The sequence below is a fragment of the Ochlerotatus camptorhynchus genome, unplaced genomic scaffold (assembly GCF_037179485.1).
Source record: "Ochlerotatus camptorhynchus isolate MF236.1 unplaced genomic scaffold, CSIRO-AGI_Acam_v1.1 ptg000631l, whole genome shotgun sequence".
NCBI classification, from domain to species: domain Eukaryota; kingdom Metazoa; phylum Arthropoda; class Insecta; order Diptera; family Culicidae; genus Ochlerotatus; species Ochlerotatus camptorhynchus.
The window spans coordinates 1362041-1385054 of record NW_027041110.1 but is presented as its reverse complement, the minus strand read 5'-3'; the positions used below and the strand labels follow the sequence as shown (position 1 = coordinate 1385054).

The 23014-nt window shown below is 39.2% G+C and overlaps 1 protein-coding gene across 10 annotated transcripts in view; it reads left to right on the top strand.

The window, feature by feature from the left end:
- KCNQ (KCNQ potassium channel) overlaps positions 1-23014 on the top strand; it is a 462308-nt gene that overhangs the window by 42983 nt on the left and 396311 nt on the right. For 9 of the 10 annotated variants that reach the window (XM_065237551.1, XM_065237548.1, XM_065237552.1 and 6 more), the window contains exon 1: positions 14595-14779. In XM_065237551.1, the coding sequence (XP_065093623.1) occupies positions 14643-14779 (137 nt within the window). In that variant the 5' untranslated portion in view covers positions 14595-14642. Of the gene's footprint in view, positions 1-14590; positions 14780-23014 lie in introns of those variants that run through there. The other variant, XM_065237553.1, reaches the window with a different exon arrangement.

Here is a 23014-nt window from a genome sequence, read left to right as displayed (position 1 = left end):
GCCTCCCTGGCGTCGGTGGCATTGGTGCTCAGCACGGAAAACAAGATCGACGGGAAACAAATCATGGAAAAATATCTACTTTAGAATGTTCAACTAGCTTTTCACTCTCAAAGCAAACAGCCATTGAGTTCATACTTCGTTTGGCTGGCTGGACCTGATGTTCATCAAAGCTGTTGTTTCTTTTTGGCTTGGAAGATTTAGACAATCCAAGATGGACAGAACTGCAGTGTCGCGTGAAACCGAATATATGCCAACAACGCACGAAAACACTGGCGGAAGCCTTCGCTGAGCCAGCCTGTTTCTTTCGTGGCTTAAGGAAGCTCTTTACCCCTCGACTTCCTATGATCGCTGCATTTATTTCCAGGGCTACCCTAAAATTGATCAATATTTTACTAATTTCTCATGTACAAACTAGTTTGGTTGAAGTTTTCTAGTTAACTGTTGTGAACTTTTCTTGTTTCAAAATTTCCCTTTTACGAATCACGAATCTTTCAATCCAAACTTTAACACTTAAACATGATTTTGATTCTCAATTTTGGATGGTGTCCTAAGTCACAATTTCCAACCTACACAAGATAATGGACTTCCCCATAGACAATCATCAAATTTGCACTATCATGACTCCATTTGGCACGGCACATTGAAATACTATCTCCGTAAAGATTGAAAATGGCACACAAAATCGACGGAAGAGAAAAAAATATCCGCATCCTGAACACAGCAGCAGGTCATCCTGAGAAGGCAATTTATGGCATCCTGGCCCAACCTACTGAGTTGTACAACTGTGCATATACACACCGCTCTAGGATCAACAAGTGACTCAGTAGAAAATCTGAAACCCAAGATTGCTTTCATTGGAAAGATATCCCGAGCAACGTCTGAGATCAAATTGAGATCTAAATTTGATGCTGTGATGTCGGTGATAATGATTACTCAGGGTGCTGTCGTTTTGGTAGTTCCTGTGTCATCACATTGAAAACTTATTATGCTATCAGTGAGAGCAAACTGAAAACTCAATTTGATGAACATTTTTTGTGGTGATAACAAAATGAGTACTCAATTTAATGATCTGCTTGGGCAAAGAAAATAAAACTGCCACATAATATTTTTCAAAAGTAAATGTACAGCAAAATGAAAACAAAATTTATTATAAAATTTGTCAATCGTGTTAACTGAAATCAAATTATGATTTCAGTTTGATGTTGACACCAAAATTTGATACTGGGCTTTGCTCGGGATGCTACACTATTTGGGAAGAAGGAGCTGCTCCTTCGCCTGCCACAAGAGAGTGTGGGATAATTCATCGCAAAATTAGATCCGTGCAGCTCTATTGAAAAAAAAACTATGCTGTGCTCGAGAAGAAACCCCAAGAAGAAGAAAGATACAGCAAAAGTGGATTTTTCTCATTTCCTATACTGCGGACGGGGAATCGATTGCCGATCTAACAGGTGGATCCGGAGCTTGCTGCCAGCTAAAGATTCTGCTGGTTTTATTTTTTGCTCTAGTTTATCTGCATTAGTTGGAGGGGATCAACAGATTGTTTTTCCATGTTTCTGCGAGGGAAAGTGGAAATGGAAAAATGCAAATACTGCCAATGAAATTGATTGGTAAGATAATACGGGTTGTGGGATTTCCATCGAGTAAATTGGACTATTATCAAAATTGGGTACGATAAAGAAAGAGGATCCGACGGTTGTGTGGGGTAAATTAGGTTGTTCGAACAGCTTAAGATACTTTTCCCTGTTGCTTATTTAATAAATGGTTGTCCATATTCTCACCTTCTGAAACGAGCAGTCGTTTTCCGGGGAATTGCTTTTCCTTACCCACAAAGGTAATGTCTCCAGGCGCATAACTTTAAAACAGGCAAATAATTGACCACCGAATTCATGTTGCCACTACAGTCCTGAAAATCCTCAGGTTTTTAAATATTCATGCGAGGTATGTGTATGTACATGGTTCCAGTGTTGCATATATCTTTGTGGAAAAAGGCAAGGGCGTGTGCAAGGGATAGGGATTGAGGACCTCTGGCGGAAAATTTTCATTTTTATGGATTAAATTCCTGCAGCAATCATTTTGAAAATCGCAGAACATGAATGGCCAGATTGACAAATCATTCAAGTATTTTCAAAAAAAAACTGAAGTCATCACCATATGGTGAGATCTGCTAAATGGCGTATTAGGAGCGTTCAATATATCGATTTTCATCCAACCCACTCAATCAATTCACAATCAGTTTCTGATCATTCTGTAGTGATATTCTGATTAGATATTAATTAATGTAGCATGAAGTTCAAATGCTACAAATGTTCACTGTTACTATTCGAAACGACACGCACTATCCCAATTCACTTGTATGCAACTGGTGAACTCATATCAAGAGTAAATTATCCCTGCATGAAATTTCACTCATTATTTTGTTCATCCGCTCACTAGGCGCGTAAGTTTTTTCATTTGAGGTGGCATGAAATTTGATCCGTGAGATTGAGTATAATCTCCCAGTAGGAATACTTGTCGTCGGAAATTTAATAATAAGAAAAATACTTTAAGCTAACGATTGGAATGAGCTAGACAGATGTGGGATACTTGGGATGAAAAGAGATAGTATCCCTGATCGAATCGGAAGGTAATCGGAGATCACCTTTTGATAAGATCGTTTTTTTCGGTTTCCGGAACGAAGGCCAAAAATTGTTTTAGTGGCCTTTCTGAGGAATCCCAAGTTCTTTCTCGTCCACGTTAATCCAACCCGTGGAAGAGGCAGGACTGTGAAGTTTTTTGTTGTATAGTTTCGCGGTGTGTTTGTAGAGGTATTTAAAATGTGAGAAGTGTCTTTAAGCTCAGTGTAATTAATTATTCGTTAATTTTTTTTGATTAGGTGTTATTACTATTGAATTAGTTTAGTAGGCTAGTTCAACAAAAAGTAGAAGGGTCTGTGCCTAAGGGCACGAACGGAAACTTGACGTAGGACCGCTAGTGGGCGGAACAAATGTGAACATTTAGTTCTTTTAATTGATCAATCATCAATTATCTTAACTCTTTCCATTTTTTATTTGTAAGCGTATCAAATTTGTAGTGTTTATTTCAAAGAGAAAGTTGATAAGAGAATCCAAGGGACTGTCAACTTGAGAATTTTCGATTCATCTACCCGACTTTGAAAGGTGTATTTTGATTTTTTTGTTATTTATGAATTTTGAAGTTTTGTGCATTTTGGTATTAAAGAGTATTCAATTAACCCCTCACAGGATTTTCTTCCGAATTATATGAATGGGGCGGGGCGGAAAGTATCGTTTGTGCAGAATATGTAAAAAAGGAGGGACTTTGAGAGGTTGAACTCGTGAGAGCTAATTTTCTCACAAATTTGATTTTATTGGCTTTCTGGGGACTGAATATACACCCGAAGCGAATTATTCCCACTTCTCTCAAATTCTATATGTATTTTTAACACTTCCTACCAGCGTGTTCTGGAAAATTTTTGGACGATGATTAATCTCACCAATACATTCGGGCCTACAATTCCACACCTTCCATAGAGACCAGGGTGAGCCTTGATAGCTAGCTGCTTGCGGGAACTGATGACCTTGACAAATGTTCAAATAATACTCTAAACAAATTTATGGTGGCTCTGAAAAGGACCGTTTTGTAGTGGTGGTTGAGTAATGCTGAGCTGAGCACGACGATCTACTGATTCCGATCCTAGCCTAGCGGTGGGACTTCTTCCTCCTTCTCTATGGTTGCTCATATGAGCTCTGCAGCTCGCTGCTTGCAGGCAGCCTTTCGTTGTTGTTGTTGTTGTTGAAAGCACTCCTGCTGCTGCTACTACTGCTGCTGCTGGACTGGACACCACCACTTACGGTGATTGAATGAGCACCGTTCAGTGGGACCGCATCGAATTCGATTTTTAAGTCTGTGTTAGGGAATGCGCTGTTTTCAGACATTTGGTGATAATTTTGATCACCATTGCAACAGTTGGACATTTGGTATTTTTCAATAGTGACCTATTGAAAATTAGCTAAGTGTTCATTTTAGCAGATAGCTAGATAAATTTCCAATCGTTTGGCTTGTTTAGAATTAAAATCTATCTGCTATTGGTCGAAACCTGACCTCTTTTCGTAATGCTGAGCATTTTGGTTTTTTTGAAATTGCGTGGATTCTATAGATCCTGTGGAGATCTATATAGCCCTGATTTTTGTGTTGGTAGTGGGAAAAATGTAAACTTTGCGGGAGACGATGTCTTAACACTGGAAAGCAACTTTGTGAAATATGAAGTAAAACAAATCCTAGCTAGTTCTGCATGATGCTTTTGTTTGATTTTATTTATTTGTAAAGTCGCCGGGAAATACCAGCTGGCGATTTGTTTTTTTATGATAACTCCTTACTTGAAAACAGGCAAAAACTCACAAACAGGCTGCTTTTCCATGGTATACAGTGTGATAATTCAATAATCAATAAATTATCTCAACATTTAGTGGCAAACCATTCATAAATTTTGGTAACATACAAAAAATTCTATAATCCACATAAAATTTCATATGTAAGTGCCGATTGAAACAATCTTTTCGACGTCACTACAATGGTGATTGATTAAACGAAAGAAACAAATCGTGCGGAAAGAAAGCCGAGGAAAAACTAATTACACCAATATATTCAGGCCTACATAGCTAGTTGCTTGCGGGAACTGATGACCTAGACCAATGTCCAAATAATACTCTTTAACAAATTTTTGGTGGCCCTGAAAAGGACCGTTTTGTAGTGATGGTTGAGTAATTCTGAGCTGGGTATTCAACACGGACGAGGCTGTCGAGCTGTATGTCGTTTGGAGCGAGGATGACACGCTTGGCATAGATGACCGACCCGCAGCGACTCACGAAGAGCTACTGATTCCGATCCATAGCATAGCGGTGCAGCTTCTTCCTCCTTTGATGGTTGATTATGTGGGCTCTGCAGCTCGCTGCTTGCAGGCAGCCTTTCGTTGTTACTGGAGAACAATTGTCAACGCCACACGCCGAAAGCACTGCTACTGTTGATACTAATTTCGACGACCGAACACCACCATACAGTGGTGTGGTCGTTGAGAGTATGTGGTTCTGAGCATGGCGATGAGTGTGCAAAATATTACGCAATTCCATCCTCCCTCTTCGCACGCGCCCGTATCGGAGGCGACTGCCACTTCGACTTGTTTCGTCTACTTACTACTCTCTGACGACTGTGCTGGGGAAGCAGCATATGTATGTAGATAATTGGTGGATTTATTAGTTAATTCAACGCTTTTGGATAATTCTGGACATCTGGACATTTACCAGTTTTTCAATAGTTTCTGTTGGAAATCAACATTCGAAAGCATTGTTATCAATGCGTAGTCATATTTCTGATCGATTGGTGATAAAATTATTGAAATTGGACCAGGGGAAGCTGAGTTATTAACGTACAAAATCTTTCTTAATTTGTTACATGTTCCATTTTCAGTTTTCACAAAGTGTATCCCCATATAGAAATCAAAGACGTAGTCCTACGTCAAAAGGTAAATTATTTGTTATGCGGTTTTGCAACAATGCGCTCATCCAGTTGAACAGCCATTTGACGACTTTTTGTCTCTAGTTTCGTCCCACCTCCCGGTTGGCAAACCGCGCCACCTTGTTATTACCACTACCCCGACCCCGCGTCTACATTAAAGGACCTAACTTCGACTGGAGTTAGAACGGAGTTGCGTCGTCTATATCGCGCTCCAGGTGAGCAATTTTCCCACCCACCGGAATATCACCACGCAACGCAATTGGTGAATTAAACAATCGAGACTCGCACCCAATTCGGTGAGTCCATTGAATTCCGTGCAGCGAGAGTCGTAGGAGCGACAGACGATGGTGAGGAGCAGTCGGTAAAGCCGAAGCATGAGTACCCAAGTAACATATCAGGTTTTATCGCGGTTTTATAGCATTTTACAAGTCAAAATCATGGTCTACAGAACCCTCATAAAACCAAAATTGTTACTTGGGTAGAACCGTACAATGTCCGCATGCATGAATTAAATATGGATGAAGCGCCAGTTATAAATAGCCATTTATAAAACCGCACAGTAAGGCAGGGAATTAGAGAAAGAGTAAAGAGAAGAATGAGGGTTCCTGAATAAAAATGTTTAGGTTAATAAATTTCTCGTTCCATTAGTTTTTCCTAAATAAATGTTTTTTTTTTTAATTCTGCTACATAATTGTGTTGATTGTTGGGTTGGAATTTCCCGTTCAATAAGTTCACTGGTCTGAAGAAATTTCTCAAGTTTCGTTCCTTGTTGTAGTTTTTTCGTTGTTTGGTTTTACTCCAAGTCGGACTGCTTGGAAATCTCAGTCCACCATTTCTGTCCTGAAGCGTGTAGATTTTGTGTTTGGGGAAGAGCTTGACCTGTGATGAGAACAGGTTGCACTATTCACTCCGGTAGAAAGACGGTTTCTTATTAGTTTTCATTCGGTTGGATTTAGTGTTTTCTTTTGAATCCCAAGTACTTAATGTCTACTAGAACGTTCCAATCCTTTGCATTAGACTGAACTCGCCCTGGGGTTTTGAGTTTTCCGGGCATCCGAAACGACAAGTGGTTCTCTATGGAGGGTGCGCTTAAGCCATTTGTTTAAAAACCAATCTACGGAACACCCTAGTAGACCGATTTTGGCTAGACGATTTTATACCGGCTACAATTCTCCAAAAATTTGAGCTCATTGGGTTGCGAATCCATTCTGCACTGACCCTTTGAAGTTTTATATGGGAATTATGCAGAGTTATTCAGCAAAATTGAAGCTGAGAAAATTTCCTATCAGTACAGTTAGCAAACATTTTCGTTTATAATTATGGCGAAGGGCTTTGACAATTAGTACAAAAAGTTAACTTTCCCCATAGCAATTCCCGAGTAACAATTCCGGATTTATCATGGAAGAGGTTTATAAGCCTTTGAATGGGCTTAGGACCATTTTAAAACCTGAAATGTTGCTTGGGAATGAGCTCAATTTTTTTATTATTAATTGATTGATTGATTTATCTTTATTAGGGAGGCTTTCAGCCTGGGGCTGGTTCGCCTCCACCCTTTTTTTATTATTATTATTATTATTATTATTATTATTATTATTATTATTATTATTATTATTATTGTTATTATTATTATTATTATTATTATTATTATTATTATTATTATTATTATTATTATTATTATTATTATTATTAAAGTAACTTTAACGCTCTTGGGTCATTCGTGACTTTTCCGGGAGTGAGAGTTGAACTCGTGACTTTGGCGTGAGAGGTATAGATGCTAACCTCTACGCCGGGGTCGCTCCCTCAGCTCAAATATTGGGAGAATGATCAGCACCAGGTTTGCAATCGATTGAGTGGGGTGTAGAAAAATCAATATTTTGAACGACCCTAATGACTATCCTTGAACTTTTGTTTCGCAGGTATTTTATGAGGCTTTGTCACGGTTCCAGGTCAATTCTGATCTCCTAACCCGTATTCTCTGAAACATTTTTCTGTCATATCTCTGGAAATAACTGACCGACTCCAGAAATATTCAACAGCAAACTGGCTACCCGAAACATGTCCAGATGAAGAAAATGTGCTCTCAGTTTGACTTCCATACATCTTATTATTGGATTATGATGTAATTTTATGCGACCCGGTTTGGCACGTTCCAGGTCGTTTCCAGTCTCACAACTCGATCTCACCTAAACAAGTTCTGGCCACACTCTGGTACCAGTTGACCGATTCCAACAATATGCAAAACAATTCTTCGTGACCATGGTACCTTTCATTTGGCGCTTGTTACGTTCAATTTGGTGCAATATTGCTCAAAACCGATTTCAGAAACTGTTGTCCCGTATTAACCAGAATATATTCCTGACCAGTGCTGTAAATTCTCAAAATGATTTGAACATTTTTGATGAAAATGAGAAAAGTAGCTATTCGCTATCAAAGAGGACCTCCTCCGAATGGGTGATATCAGTTGCTTAGTCATTTGACGAAGGCATGGATCATTTTCATTTGAGAAACGCTATATATCATTCAATTGAGTGTAACCTACACACAAACGGAGCTCTGGTCGACATTCCGGCGAAAAATCTAAGCCAACCCTACACCAACCTAACTTCTATTAGTCTCCAACCCGATTTTGACCCGACATTGACCCAACATAAACCCAAAATTGACCCGACAACAAATCAACATTGGGTTGACATCGACCTTAAATTAGCCTTACATTGATCCGACATCGGGTCGACTTGTCTGTTCGGGACCATTTTGCTGGATTTCTTCCATACTCCACTGTCGTATATCAAATGATACTGAGTGACTCAATTGACAGTGACAATGAGCTTCGAAAAAGAAAGGGGCTCTTCAAATTATGGTCATGTGAGAATTTACAGCGCTGTAATCCTGACATATATACGGAACCACATGACCATTTCCAAAAATATTCAACTCTCCACAACTCGATATGCTATTTTCCAGTCCAAATTCCAGCATAGATCGCACGAGAGAGCAGTAGATAGATTTAAGGCAGGCAGGATCACGAAACTCGTCAGAGATCTTAGAGATAAACCCGAGTTGTCTGTTAGCGTTGACAATTATGTCCGAGGTCACGAACTGAGTCCACAACCTCTGCATGTTAATCGACCGTATAATCAAATTCAATTAGTTTCGACTTGCGATGGAATGTGATAATATAGCATTTGTGAACACACAAGGAGAGAAAAATCCTAGAGCACCACTCTTCAAAGCTAACAATCAGGTGTTGCATTCGCAAGCAGTCAGCGAAGCATCGCACGACCACGTAAATCTTGACATCGTCTGCATAAAACGACCGGCAGCCAATTGGTAGGATCAATCCAATCTCGTTTATGAAAATCGATTCCTTTGATAAAGGAATGATGAGCTCAGTTGAGCATTTCTTCAGCACGCGAGAAGGGATTCCATCAGACACCCCAAAATTCTTAGTCAGTCAGTCTCACACCAATCTATGTGAGAAAATAAGGATCAGCTTTTAAAAGAATTGCATATTTTATTCATGAACTGCTCATGTTTAAAAGTAGAAGAAATTCTTTAAAATTTAACCTTTTGATTTCTAACCAAATTTTCAAATCTTAATCTCTGAAAATTCAGTAACATAGGTTGGTGGGAATCAGATTCTGAAAGAACGAGCACTTTTTATATGTGATTTTTTTTATTATAGTCACTTTAACACTCTTTGGTCATTCATGACTTGTCCGGGGGTGAGATTTGAACTCGTGACTTTGGCGTGAAAGGTATGGATGCTAACCACTACGGCAGGGTCACCCCCTTTAAATGTGAATGTGATTGTATATTTTGTTCACAATTCCAGCAATCACAAATCCAGTAAAACTCGAAAGAACTGCATGTTAAAAAAATACTTTAAAACAGTGCAATTTGATTGATTGCCAAATATGAATTTCTCAAATTATCTCCATTTTGAAAAAAAATATCACTGTCCAAGATCTCTTAAAAAGCTTTCTAAGTCCGAATAGACCGTACAAATATATGCGGATTTGAAATCGATGAACAAATTATGTGTGGGTGCGTTGTATTCGCGGCATTTCTGCAGAACCTGCCAAATCGTGAACATTTGTCCGTGGTTGCGCGGGCACCCATGAATCCCGCCTGGCATTGCCCCACGAAGCAAATGGTGACAGGCGGCTAATACCATAAACGAACTGTACCCCGGATGGGTAAACTATCTCACAAATGGTTTGGATGATACCCCGAACACGTCGTTAAGCTCTCTTTTATAAGGGATCCACACGCGAATTGCCACCCTAATGGCGTACTAAAAAATACGAGAGCAATGACGAATCGGGAAGAAAATCGACCTTCTCCGATTTGCAAGAAAGTTCACATAATTGTTAGTTATGGGCAGTGATTCTCATTTTTTTTTTAAATTCGGCCATTTTGAACCTTGCAAAATTTTCAAAATTATGTCTATGTAATTTTTTAAAAAATTGTAGCGTGCAAACAGCATTTCTGATCGAAATGACGTTTGAGACAAAGTAGTAGAGAAAAAATATTTTTTTTTGGGAAAAATATTCTAAAGCTCTTTTTTTATATAATTTGATTGAAAAATTCAATGCCTATTTTTAAATTATATATTAGAAGCTCATGCAAAATTAAACCCTTTGAAATTTTTAAAATAAAGAACTCTTAAAAATTTAGAACAATCGTTGAACAAGAACATCTGGAATAAATGTTTGAACATTTTGTGAAGAGGATTGTTTATGTAAGGAAACATCCATAAATGACTTAGATTTTTTTTTGACAATTTTAGACCTTCCCTCTCTCCTGTCGTAGCTTCCCGAGTAACATTTTAGGTTTTATGAAATACTACAAAGCAACTATAAAACAACATTCATAAAACCCTTGTCATTAATGCATTCACCAAAACCTCATTAAGACTAGAATATGTGTAGTTGGCCCATCCTGGAGAAGGTTCTGAAGGGTGTATTTTCGAGTCTCTTCAAGATTGATTTACTGCAAAAAGTTGTATGATGAACGCATTGAGAACCATTTTAAAGCTACAACAAAAGCTATTAAGCAATAATAAAAACCCTTTCCGAGCCATTTCCCCTAGCCGCATGCTGAATCAACTAGAAAAGCATCAATCAAGATAGAAAAGGATTTATGATTCCGATCTTTTCAAAATAATTAAAATAGAAACTGATGGTATTAAAATCTTGTTGAATATCCAAATTTATTACAATAGTTCTCATTAAATGGCCTAGTTTTAAGTGCCATATCAAATTTTATGTGAAATGAACGTGAAAACATCGAAAAAATTAAGCCCACCCTCGTAAAACGTCGATTTGACTAATTATTTAACATTGAAAACAAAAATATATCCTTCAGATCGAGCTTGCTCGAGATTTTCTTTTATTATTTTCGCATTTAAATGTTTGTTCATTGTTAAATTTACTAAAATATAGTTATATCTAAGGAAATATTGATTGAAAATCGAAGATTGTAAAACGCAAGCAAACTAATCGTAACATGGCGGTGGCATAAAAGTTGATTTTCATGGGTCATTTGTGAAAAAGTTGTTTTGCTTTCAAGAATTCCTTAACAAATTGATAAGGTTTTAAAATGGCTTTTATGAAGAAAACTTGCAGGCTGAATTGTATTTATCTTAAGCCATTTTGCTTGATCTTAACCCGTTCAGATTTATGGCAGCATTTATGGAGGCAAAGTTGCCTGCAAAAAGTTAAACGTCAAAGTTTGTTTATCTTTCGATAGTTGCGCTGAGAGATCCAGGATTCTTCCAGGCGATTTTCTCCCGATGGTTTGGGAGCAAAACAACAATACAACATTTCGCATTTCGAACAGCTGGAAGCGCAATCGTTTCCGAAAAAGATCCCCTTCTTCCGGATGGTTACAGAAGTGCACCATCCAATGATGCAGAGATGTACGGTTGAATGAAATTTTCGAAGAGTCTTTTGCCGAATAAAAAATGCTTTGGATCGGAAACCAGCTGATCTCCGCTAACTAACAGTTTCAGTGGTTTGCTGTCGGTTTTTGTTTCGATTGTCATCGCAAGATCTGGAGAAGGCTGGTATGTTTTTCAACTTTCGACAATGTTTTATGAGTTCGAGGGCCCGCTCACTTTAGTCTTCTCCGACAGATGGTCAGTCGTTGGTGGTGTGTTGGTTCTTCTAAAGAAGTAAATTTATCTGAAATAGACTTTATTTTTTCATCCTACTTCGTCTATCCTTCGAGATTTCCGTGTCATAAATTTGGCATTTATTAACTATGAGGAACCATCTTTTAAGCTCAATTTGTAAACAGAGTAATCGGGGAGTTAATGATGCTTTAAAAAAAAAGGTTAAAAGCAACAATAAATGCTTTTTTCTCTTATGCAAAACCTGTTTTATGGTTGATTTTATAATGATAGAACACGTTTATAAAGTATTTTATCCTGACATTAATAAACAATTGCTAATGACGTTTATGCTTGAATTACAGAACAGTTTTAAGGAGGGATTGAAAACTGTTTTAAATTTATTTTTAAAACAAGACAGTTTTTGACTTTCTTGCCAGACTATAAAAGGTTTTTAAAACAGCAAAAAGCTGAATTACTAAGCAGGAATGTTTTACACTTTAAAATGTTATATTTAATCTAAATGGATTGTTCATTGCCGTTATAAAACCATCATAAATCAGAGTGGATGCTAAATGGTTACTGAATTGTTACTTGGGTTATGTTGCTATATCCAGTACATTTCCAGTTTATTTTTCCAGAAAGACTTTATTTTTCTCTTCAACTTTGTCTCAGACATCATTTCGATCAGAAATGCCGATTCCGGGCTACAATATAAAAAAAAATCAAGGATACCATCTTGAACGTTTTACAAGATCCAAAATAGTCGAAATTCAATAAAAAGCAGAACCATTGCCATTTCAAACAATTAGGCAAAATTTCACACAAATCTGATAAGGTCGATTTAAATTTCAGTTTCTTTTCAATAATTTTCCTTGAACTGCTCACGGGTCGAATATTTTTCGAAAAGGAACCAAATTACCAATTGTTATGAAATTCTTAGATCCACTCTAACTTTTTTTTCTGTGAAATTGCTGTACCATACCCTCTTTTGTAAGAAGAGAAAAGCCATACAGCTCTTTGAACTTTTACGCAGGGTAAAAAAATGCAATGTTATGTGTACCTATGCAGTTCAAGAAAAAATCATCCACTTCCTGGATACGGCCATTGCAAATAGACTGAACAGGGAGAACCGCAGTAAGTCCCTTTTTCATTCAACTTTACTGCCAGGACCTTTTTTTATTTGGAAAATTGTGGCGTTGATGGCATTTCAAACGAGGAAAAAACCATCCTGTGTCTTTCCACTGAAATTTTATTCAATTTTCCTCGCTTGCCTTCGTGCTCGGTTAGCACACAAAAAAAGATTGCACCCTGAAAGGGTCAGCATAAACGTCACCACTCTGCTGTGCAGTAGTGGTTGATAGGAAGCTTGTAATGAAAATTGACACGTACCTACCGCTTCTTGGTTATTCAGGTCGAAGCTGCGGAAAAGCAAACTGAAGAATTTTCTGCTGCACTTAAAATTGAATTTTATCGAGATTTGAAGGAAGCTCTGTAGGATTGTTTGCTTTGAGCGGAAAATTTTCAACTCAGCAAACTTTTCCCTGCATCAGTGGTTTGAAATTCAAGAACAGGAATGTTCAATGATTGGATTTTCGCTTAGCAAGCATCCCACGGAAATTGTTCCTTAATCTTTGCATTTTATGCCATCCTTTTGAACTTTTGCAAGTCAATTAATTACTTCGTTTAACAGTAAAATTAGTACTCGTAAAACTTTATCTTTCTTCTACCACTATCAAACAGGTTTCATATCGGTTGAATCAGCATCGAACTCCTTGAGACGTAAGATAACTTAGCATCTGCTCATAAACGTCTGCACACACACACACACATGCTCACCCCCCTCCAACCACAAACCAATTTGTGTGGGAGGAATTATGATGCATTACAACCCCGAAAGCAAATTACGATCTTTTGCGAGCAAAGTTGTTAGCTTGGTCTTGCGAGGCATAAAGATTAACTTTCACCGTTGAGCTACTCGCTCCGTCTCTCATTTTCGCTTGATCTAAAACTCTGTCTGGTAAAGCTGAAGCGGGTGCTGTACGGTGGCAACCAAGATCCACTAAAGCAGCATCGGATGACTATCGAGAAAATGCAAACCACATAATCGAAGCAGGAATTTCATCATCTTGCGCTGCTGCAGTGGAGCAAGCGGAGCCTTTGAGAATGGAAATTCCTGATTCCTCGTGAGCCAGGTTGTTGACTAGCAGGTTCAATGCGGAGTGGGTTGTGAATATTTATTAGATCAAAATGTTTGGTTAGATTCCCTTGAGGTGGGAGAGGCCTGGGAGGGTTTGTAATTTAAAAAATACCCATAACGAGGGGAAGTTTTGAATTTAGGATTAAGTAGTTTTCGCCTAGTTGGTATATTTATGCCTTGTTCAGACTACAGAGTTATAGGGTAGATGTACCGGTTATGACTATTCGTTCCTAATATATTGTGTTCCAATTATGTCCTATGAAATTTCCATACCATGATAGGAACATACATCCATAACTGGTCCATCTACCCTATCATGTTTTGATAAATATTGACTAGAAAAATGGCATCACGATTTATAACTGCTCAGTCTGGTCAGTGATTTAGATGTACTACCTCTGCCACAATATTATTTATTTAGAAGCCTCTCAGGGATTTTTATTAAACCGATTCAAAACGTTTTTTATTTTATTTTAATAATTCACCAAGTACACAATTCACAATTAATTTATCAAAATATATGAAATTCATATGTTAATCTATTTATTTATTAATTTATTCGTCAATCAAAAACGTAGACTACATAATAACATTTCATGACTGTGAAATTTGTTTTTAATTTTTGCCGCGAGTTTCCACTGTCCCCAATACTAACGGTCACAGGGACACCGTGCTTCTACAACAAGAGACAAATCAGCTTTAAAATCTTAAAGCCTTTGTAACATAAAAAAAACTAAATGCATTTCCTCTTCTCCCATTCTTTCCAGCGCGTGCAAACTATCGGACAAAAATAGGGCCGACCGGCTTGCGCGTCCACGAATGTCACTGCTGGGGAAGCCGCTCAACTATAACCGCGGCTCACGACGTGATGCCCGTTATAGGCGGCTACAGAGCAGGGTCTACAACTTTCTGGAACGACCGCGGGGCTTCAGAGCGATTTTCTACCATGTACTTGTGTAAGTATGATTTGAAATTCCCTCCGTTGATCGAACGGTGTCTGCACCGGAGAAGATAAGTATCCCACCCTGTTTGCGACCTTCACCTTCAGCATGCACACTCAACGAAAGAAAGCGGACTCAGACAATCAGAGGGACGCATCCGTAAATATTTGACCATCCCACGTCAGTCAACCGCCCATAACCAGTTCTGGTCATAAATCAAAAAATGTTTACCCGTAGGTCTGCAGAGAAGGATACCGTACTAATGATGACAGCAGCTGTCAGCTCGCCCGTATTTTTTATTGTTTTTAACCATTTTTCCAGCGAGCCCCACTCACTCCACCCCAGGCCAGCTACAAATCATATATACGATAAATAAATTACTCGCACCAAACTTTTTCCACCGTCTGCCGCTGTTTCAACTCAGAAACTATCATTATCGGTATCAACTAAGTTCCCTCTTAATCAACACCAGCAACGGGTGTGCAGGAATCTAGAAACTTTTGCCTCCGGCTAAATCAATTACCCTGGTAACGGGTAATAAAGTTCTAATTAAATTTTCATCACCCGCCCACAAAGTGGCTTTTCCAACGCAAAATAATGGCTGCTCCAATCAAGTCGCAACAAAGACAGACAGCTTTCGGAAAAGCTTCACAAAACTCTCTTTGGGGCTGTTCATAAGCCACGTAGACACTTTAGGGGAAAATTAGAAATTTCTACAAATTGGTATTGATCATTGTCTACGCAGGGAGAGGTCTAAAACCTCTAAAACATTGTTAACGTTGTTTACGAACGGCCCCTTTCCGCGCTATTTGACATTCGACCGAGCCTATCCTTTCCCGATATTTCTTTCCCTTCCTTTTTTGTTCTCGGACGACACAATTTGGTTTGTCATGTCGTTAACGTTGGCAAATCATTGAGCCGCGAATTGGTTCGAGACCAACTTTTTCGATTTCCCCTCAAGGCTGAAACTGCCGTGTAATGGGGGAATTTGTTTTGCAAGTTGAATTTGTGTTTACTGGGAATTCCTAGAACTCGGCGCAGTGATTTAAAATCGGTAAAACAGGCGTTTTAATAATTACGCGAAAATGGATTTATTTAGACATACATTGTTTATTCATTTGAACTTAATTTTTTAATCCACCAAGCATGGAGATAGAATAATCATTTTTTTTAAGTGGACATAGCAAAATGATACCTTGGACAAAGTTGTATATAATATTAAACAAGCATTTTTGTTAAAGGCATCAACTCTCTACCTTTTACGTTTTTTGAGATATGTAAGGTTTTTGAAAGGAGACTGCTAAAAATCAATGGCTTGTCAATAACTTTTCCCGTAGTGATTTACCATTGTGAACATTTGGCACACAAAAAAAGACTCATAAATATACTTCAATTTGTATTTGAAAGTAAGTTTCTATCTTTTATATTTTATGAGTTACTAGCTGAGTGTCCCGGTCTTGCTCGGGATTCAATATTAGCTTGAGTTTATGGGTCAGTTAAAAAAAAAGGTTTATTGTACGTAGCCTTCCCCCCCCCCCTTTTATCTAAGGGGCTACACCCTATGATCTCCACATGCCAAATTTGGTTCCATTTGCTTGATTAGATCTCGAGTTATGCAGAAATTTATGTTTAATTTGTATGGGAGCCCCTCCACCCCTTACAGAAGAGGAGGGGTCTCGAACCATCATAAGAATCGAGGGGGAAGACGGCTTTCATTTGAGCACCTCTTTTACTCAGAGTAGCCCAGAGCTACTCTGCACTAAAAAATATTACAAAACGAAACAAGATTAAATTTTAAGCATTCTACGATTAACCAATATATATACATTATTCCGATTAAAATTTGATTTCAAAAGTATGCTAAGTCCGCATAAAGACGGAGAATTTATTCAGTGTATATACCAAGTGCCAAACTCGTCCAAAATCAGAGAAGAAAAAGCGCGACACGTGGAAGTTGTGCTATTCGTTCCAGAATGTACAGGACAAACAAGATTTCTATTAAGCATCAGCAGAAGTTTATCTCTGATAGGTTTCGGTAAGTTTTATGAATGAGTGTCTGTTGTGGTAAGGTAATTGAGATGATTTTTTGATTTCGTAGGTCCAAGGCATCCACGATTAATGCACCCCGCAGTTCTACTAAAACGCATGCTCGCTTAGCTCCACGGTAGAAGGCGAGAACATATTGAAGTTCACCGTGTACCAGATCCTTTACATCTTCCCTTAGTATTGATCTCAACGAGGATCTCAAGCTACGTTCAGGCCAGACCGTGGGGGAATTTCCGTAGATTCGTCAATCTGTGCTGGGAGCTGTGATTGATTAGTTTATTGGTTTACCCTAAAGAAACTGTTATGTTATTAATAAACTATTCTTCATGACTAGCTTTTATTTTATATGTAAACACAAATTAAGACCACGCACTAAAAAAGAAGCCATAAAAGCATTCTGAATAAATCGTACGTATGCATTTCAGGTATATTTCTTTTTATGCTGTGTCACGTATAAACCATTTTTATACTAAGTGAGCATTCTCTCTCTTTATATCAAGCTATGCGTCGGTCAGGAGAGTTGCGATTTATCGTAACTTTTAATCAGATTTGAAAATCCTTTGAGTGTGGTTTGCTCTATAGATACTATAGATTCCATAGATAAGCGGAGGAAAAGAATAATGTAGCCAAACGAACTGTCAGTTAGTGTAGCCAAACGAGCATGACGTCATCATGGTGTTGTTTGAGGGAGAAGTATTGTAATATTATGAGCACAAAACGCTTTCCACTCTCCACACTCCGATTTATTTCGCGGACAACGGAAGAAGGAAAGATAAAGCAACCCATTTCTCGATTCATTGTTGCAAAGATTTACTTTGCACTTTATTTTGAATCTTTACACACGAAACAAAACAAAACTGCATAACGAAGAGCTCTATGATGGCATGAACTTTTTTCACGGATGCCAGTAAGATCATTTATTTTTCATGGTTGCCAAAACAACTTTTTGTGCCTCCGCTTATCTATGCAATCTATAGTATCTATAGTTTGCTCTGGGATCTGATCTAATTTGTGACGAAAAAGAATTAGTAGGGCATATAGTTTTGGAATCTGACCATGCAAATGTCAGTTCAATAACGAAACAAAAACAATTAATGAAGAAAATAAATGGATGCAATATTTAAATAAGGAAATGATCTCGAGCCGGCGCCGCTGGTGTAGTGGTAAGCGTGACTGCTTTCTAACACTCCAAATGGTCTGGGTTCAATCCCAGCCGAGGTCGGTGGGATTTTTCTGAGGCATACAAATCTCTGGTCACGTCTTCCTTCGGAAGGGAAGTAAAGCCGTTGGTTCCGGCCCATGTGTGTTGAATGGGTGCGATATCCTACGCAGGTGTGGAAGCTGCCTTCCTGCATATTCGATTGCCGTCAATGGATAGCAATCGATGTCCGTCGGTGATGCGGAACAGAGACCGACGTTAAATAAAGGAATGAAGAAGAAGAAGAAGAAGCAGAAGAAGAAATTATCTCGTTTTCTACCAGTTCATTGAAGTGTTGGCTATTTTCTTAAATCACACTGATGATGGCTTTCTGCAGCGCACTTTTCTTTTTGCAATAGTAATGAAATTGACCAGGATCTTGCTACCGTAGTACTGGGTATCCAGATGCTTAGAGCAAGCGAATGGATATTCCCTTCCGGCTACCAGCTCCGGTGGGAACATGTACTTGAGGATGAATCCTGTGACGGTCTCGGTTGCTAGAACAGGAAAATACAAACGTACAAACTATTCCACCAAACCCCCAAATACGCCCCCTATCCCCATTTATTTTGTATCAAAACAGCAACGTTATTGCGTGATGTTTGTTTTGCTAGCAGGTTCTCCGATGAATTGAGTGTATTTTACGGCATAGATCACCGGCTGAAAAAACTAACGTTCCTTTACACCGAAAACATTGATTGCTTGGGCTGCGCTGTCAAAAAAATCGGGATAACAAAATCGTTCATCAGAGAGTAAAAGAGTTCCTCAGAGCTACTCTGGATTGCTCTTAATTTCTCACTGTCTTCCCCCTCGATAAGAACCTTTCCCTTTCCCAAAAACCCTTGCATACAAATTTTCACACCGATCGGTTCAGTAGTTTCCGCGTCTATAAGGGTCAGACAAACAGACAGACAGACAGACAGACAGACAGACAGACAGACAGACAGACAGACAGACAGACAGACAAGCCAGACAAGACAGACAGACAGACAAGACAGACAAGACATACAAGACAGACAAGACAGACAAGACAGACAAGACAGACAAGACAGACAAGACAGACAAGACAGACAAGACAGACAAGACAGACAAGACAGACAAGACAGACAAGACAGACAAGACAGACAAGACAGACAAGACAGACAAGACAGACAAGACAGACAAGACAGACAAGACAGACAAGACAGACAAGACAGACAAGACAGACAAGACAGACAAGACAGACAAGACAGACAAGACAGACAAGACAGACAAGACAGACAAGACAGACAAGACAGACAAGACAGACAAGACAGACAGATAAGACAGACAGACAGGCAAAAATTCATTTATATATATAGAAGATAGATTCATAATTTTGACCCAAAAATAGTACTTTATCTAAGACCAGCATTTCAAACCTGGGTGAACTTGGGCAAATCAAACATATTGAATTTGAAAGAAGAACTAAAGTGCTGCCCAATCCATATAATATCATTAGTTTTCAATAGTTAACTCCACCGATATGCTTATTCTGAAACTACAAAGGAATTGTATTGGATTGATTTTTTTTTTTACAAATCATAACAATCATAACAAATGAATATTTTCTTTCGGATTTCAATACATTTTCTTATAGTTTCACAATATGTATATTATACTGATGCAAAATTTGACATTTTCGCTCCTTAGTGCTCAAGCGGTTCCAAATCGGGTCTAGATTAGCCTCCCAAGGTTCAAACCTTTGACTGATTTGGTAAAAAAAACTGACAAGGCACAAACCATTTGAAGTTTATATGGAAACTAGCTGAGTGTGCCCGGCCTTGCTTGGGATTCAATATTAGCTTGAGCTTATACGCCAATTGAAACAAAAAAAAACATGCTATACGTAGCCCCCCCCCCCCCCTCCTCTAACCTAAGTGGCTACTCCCTATGACCTCCACATAACAAATTTGATTCCATTTGCTTGATTAGTTCTCGAGTTATGCAGAAATTTCTGTTTCATTTGTATGGGAGCCTCCCTTACTACGAGGGGAGGGGTCTTGAACCATGATAAGAACCTTTCCCTGCCACAAAAAATTCTGCATTCAAATTTTCACGCCGATCGGTTCATTAGTTTCCGGGTCTATAAGGGTCAGACAGACAGACAGAAATTCATTTTTATATATTTACTAGCTGAGTGTGCCCGGCCTTGCTCGCGATTCAATATTAGCTTGAGTTTATACGCCAATTAAAAACAGCATACTATATTGTACGTAGCCCCCCTCTTATCTAACGGGCTACCCCTTATACCTCCACATGAACCTCAGAAATTACGATTTTGCCAATAGGTTCCGCGCTCTCCCAGATTGTGCTAAGCTATTTTGGAAGTTAGAAAAAATCTTAAAACCAAACCTAGACCCATTCCACCGTTGATTCCACTAGACGGCAACTCTGTGGATCGTTTGATAACCTCTGCAGAGAAGACTACCGAGATAGGTCGTCATTTCGTCAGCTCGCAGAACTAGGACAACACATTGTCAGTTTCCATGAAGATATTGTCAACAACCTTCATCAATCTCCCAACGATTTCTCTGAGGCGAAGGAGATCACAGCTGAAGAACTGTCGACCTATGTCAAAACATCCAAAAAAATGAAGGCCCCAGGTTTCGACGGTATCCTCAACTTGGAACTTAAGCACTTAAGCCACCAGTTCTTCGATCACCTTGCGCTGATCTTCAACAGACATTTGCAACTTAGCTACTTCCCCTCGTTGTGGAAGTTAGCTAAAGTTATTCCCATTCGGAAACCTGGTAAAGCCCCCACCAGCCCAACAAGCTACCGCCTCATCAGCCTTCTCTCCGGGTTATCAAAATTGCTTGAAAAAGCAATTTACAGCCGTCTTTTGACATTTTCCGAACAGAACAACATCTTACTCGAGGGACAGATTGGTTATCGCCGCGGGCGCTCTACCCTGCATCAACTGACTCGAGTAACAAATGTCCTCAGACGCGTACAACATCGCTGCAGGCGTTCCCCAAGGTAGTATCCTGGGGCCCTTGCTATTCAATCTGTACACCTCCGATATGCCCGCACTTCCAGAAGGCGGAATTCTGTCTCTGTTCGCAGACGACACCGCGATCATCTACCAAGGCAGAGTGATCAGAGCGCTATTAGCGAAACTCCAAAGGGGCCTGGATGCCCTGGCAGATTACTTCACCAGCTGGAAGATTTGTGTCAACGCTGCGAAAACCCAGACCATTCTATTCCCCCTCTCTAAATCACCAAGACTTGTTCCAGCCGAGGATGTCAAAATCAAGTTAAACGGCACCAGTGTTGGGAAAATATCAAAAAATCAAATCTCACCAACGCCCAAGATCACGCTTGATTTTCGTAGACAAAAATCAACCAGCAAACAACTGCGGTTAATTTTGCAAGCTGTGATATCGCAGCTCGGAATATCAAGCTAACAAAACTCACCAACTTCAAATCTCACCAAACTGTGGTGAGATTGGGTTTAATGATTTTTGCTTAAACCCGAATGCAAAAGAAAAATCCATAACAGCTTGCAGCAGACCCTTCGCGTCTGCCATCGGTGAAGATTAAAAAGAGATAGCAAACTATGCTTTCTCTTTCTAAGAAAACGATGTGCAATGGAATCATTTTTGTGTCAAGTCAACTCTCAGCTTGATTTTCTCACGTTGTGAATAGTCTCGCAACTAGCCGGTACTGGTGGTGTAGTGGTAAGCGTGACTGCTTTCTAACACCCCAATGGGTCTGGGTTCAATCCCAGCCGAGGTCGGTGGGATTTTTCTGAGGCATACAAATCTCTGGTCACGTCTTCCTTCGGAAGGGAAGTAAAGCCGTTGGTCCCGGCCCATGTGTATGTGTGTTGAATGGGTGCGATATCCTACGCAGGTGTGTGGAAGCTGCCGTCCTGCACATTCGATTGCCGTCAATGGATTGCAATCGATGTCCGTCGGTGATTGGCACTTGATTGCGGAACAGAGACCGACGTTAAATAAAGGAAAGAAGAAGAATAGTCTCGCAATATCAAAGGAGCTTGTAAAATCAATATCAAGCATGACATTTTGTTCCAATATCACGCGTGATATTGCGAGCACATGAGAGCGGAAAAATATCAATTGACTTCTGATTTTACCAACACTGAACGGCACAACGGTGGAATGGGCCTCAGAAGCCCTTTATCTTGGCAGCAAGCTTATCTTTAAGGAGCAAGTTGACAAAACTGTCGTTAAATGTAACGGCATGATCAGATCCCTCATAAATCGTAGATCTAGCCTGTCCCTGAAGAACAGATTGCTGTCTACTGACAAATCATCCTCCCGATGATGGAGGATGGATGAGGCATGCGTATCTGGGAGGATTGCGCAAAAACTCATCACTTAAAACTACAACGGGTCCAAAATAAGATTTTAAAATTGATCCTGAACTTGCCGACCAGGGTGCAAACATTTGAAGTTCATCGTCTGGCTGGAATGGAGATTCTGGAAAACAGGTTCAGAGAGCGCTGCCGAGCCTCAGTTCCACCGGCTATTCAGGAGCTGGTACAGTAATGATAGTTATGTAAATTATAGTTAGGTAGGTTATCAAATTAATCAATTAAAAAATCACCTCACCCCACTTCGGGGGAAAATGTACAGACACTTAATTTTAAAAACAAAACCCATAGCATAACTAGAGCGGAAAAGCCCATCCGGCAAATCAATCAAAAAGGATACCAAATGTATTGCACATCAATATTTTATTAATAAAGAAGAATTTTACTACTACTACTAAGTTTAACTGCAGTCATAGTTTGACGACCGAGTGATAAACAGGGGGTTCGTTTTATTGTACACTACACTGTTATACAAAACCACCCAAACCATCGGCTCTTTTCAGGGCCACGACAATTTTCTACAAAAGAGTTGAGATAGGAAATGCACTTTATTCCAAAACAATATCTGACACAACAAACTAAAAAATCGTAGTCCTACGTCAACAATGCGGTCGTATCTTGTACACCACCCTTCAACTTTTTATCT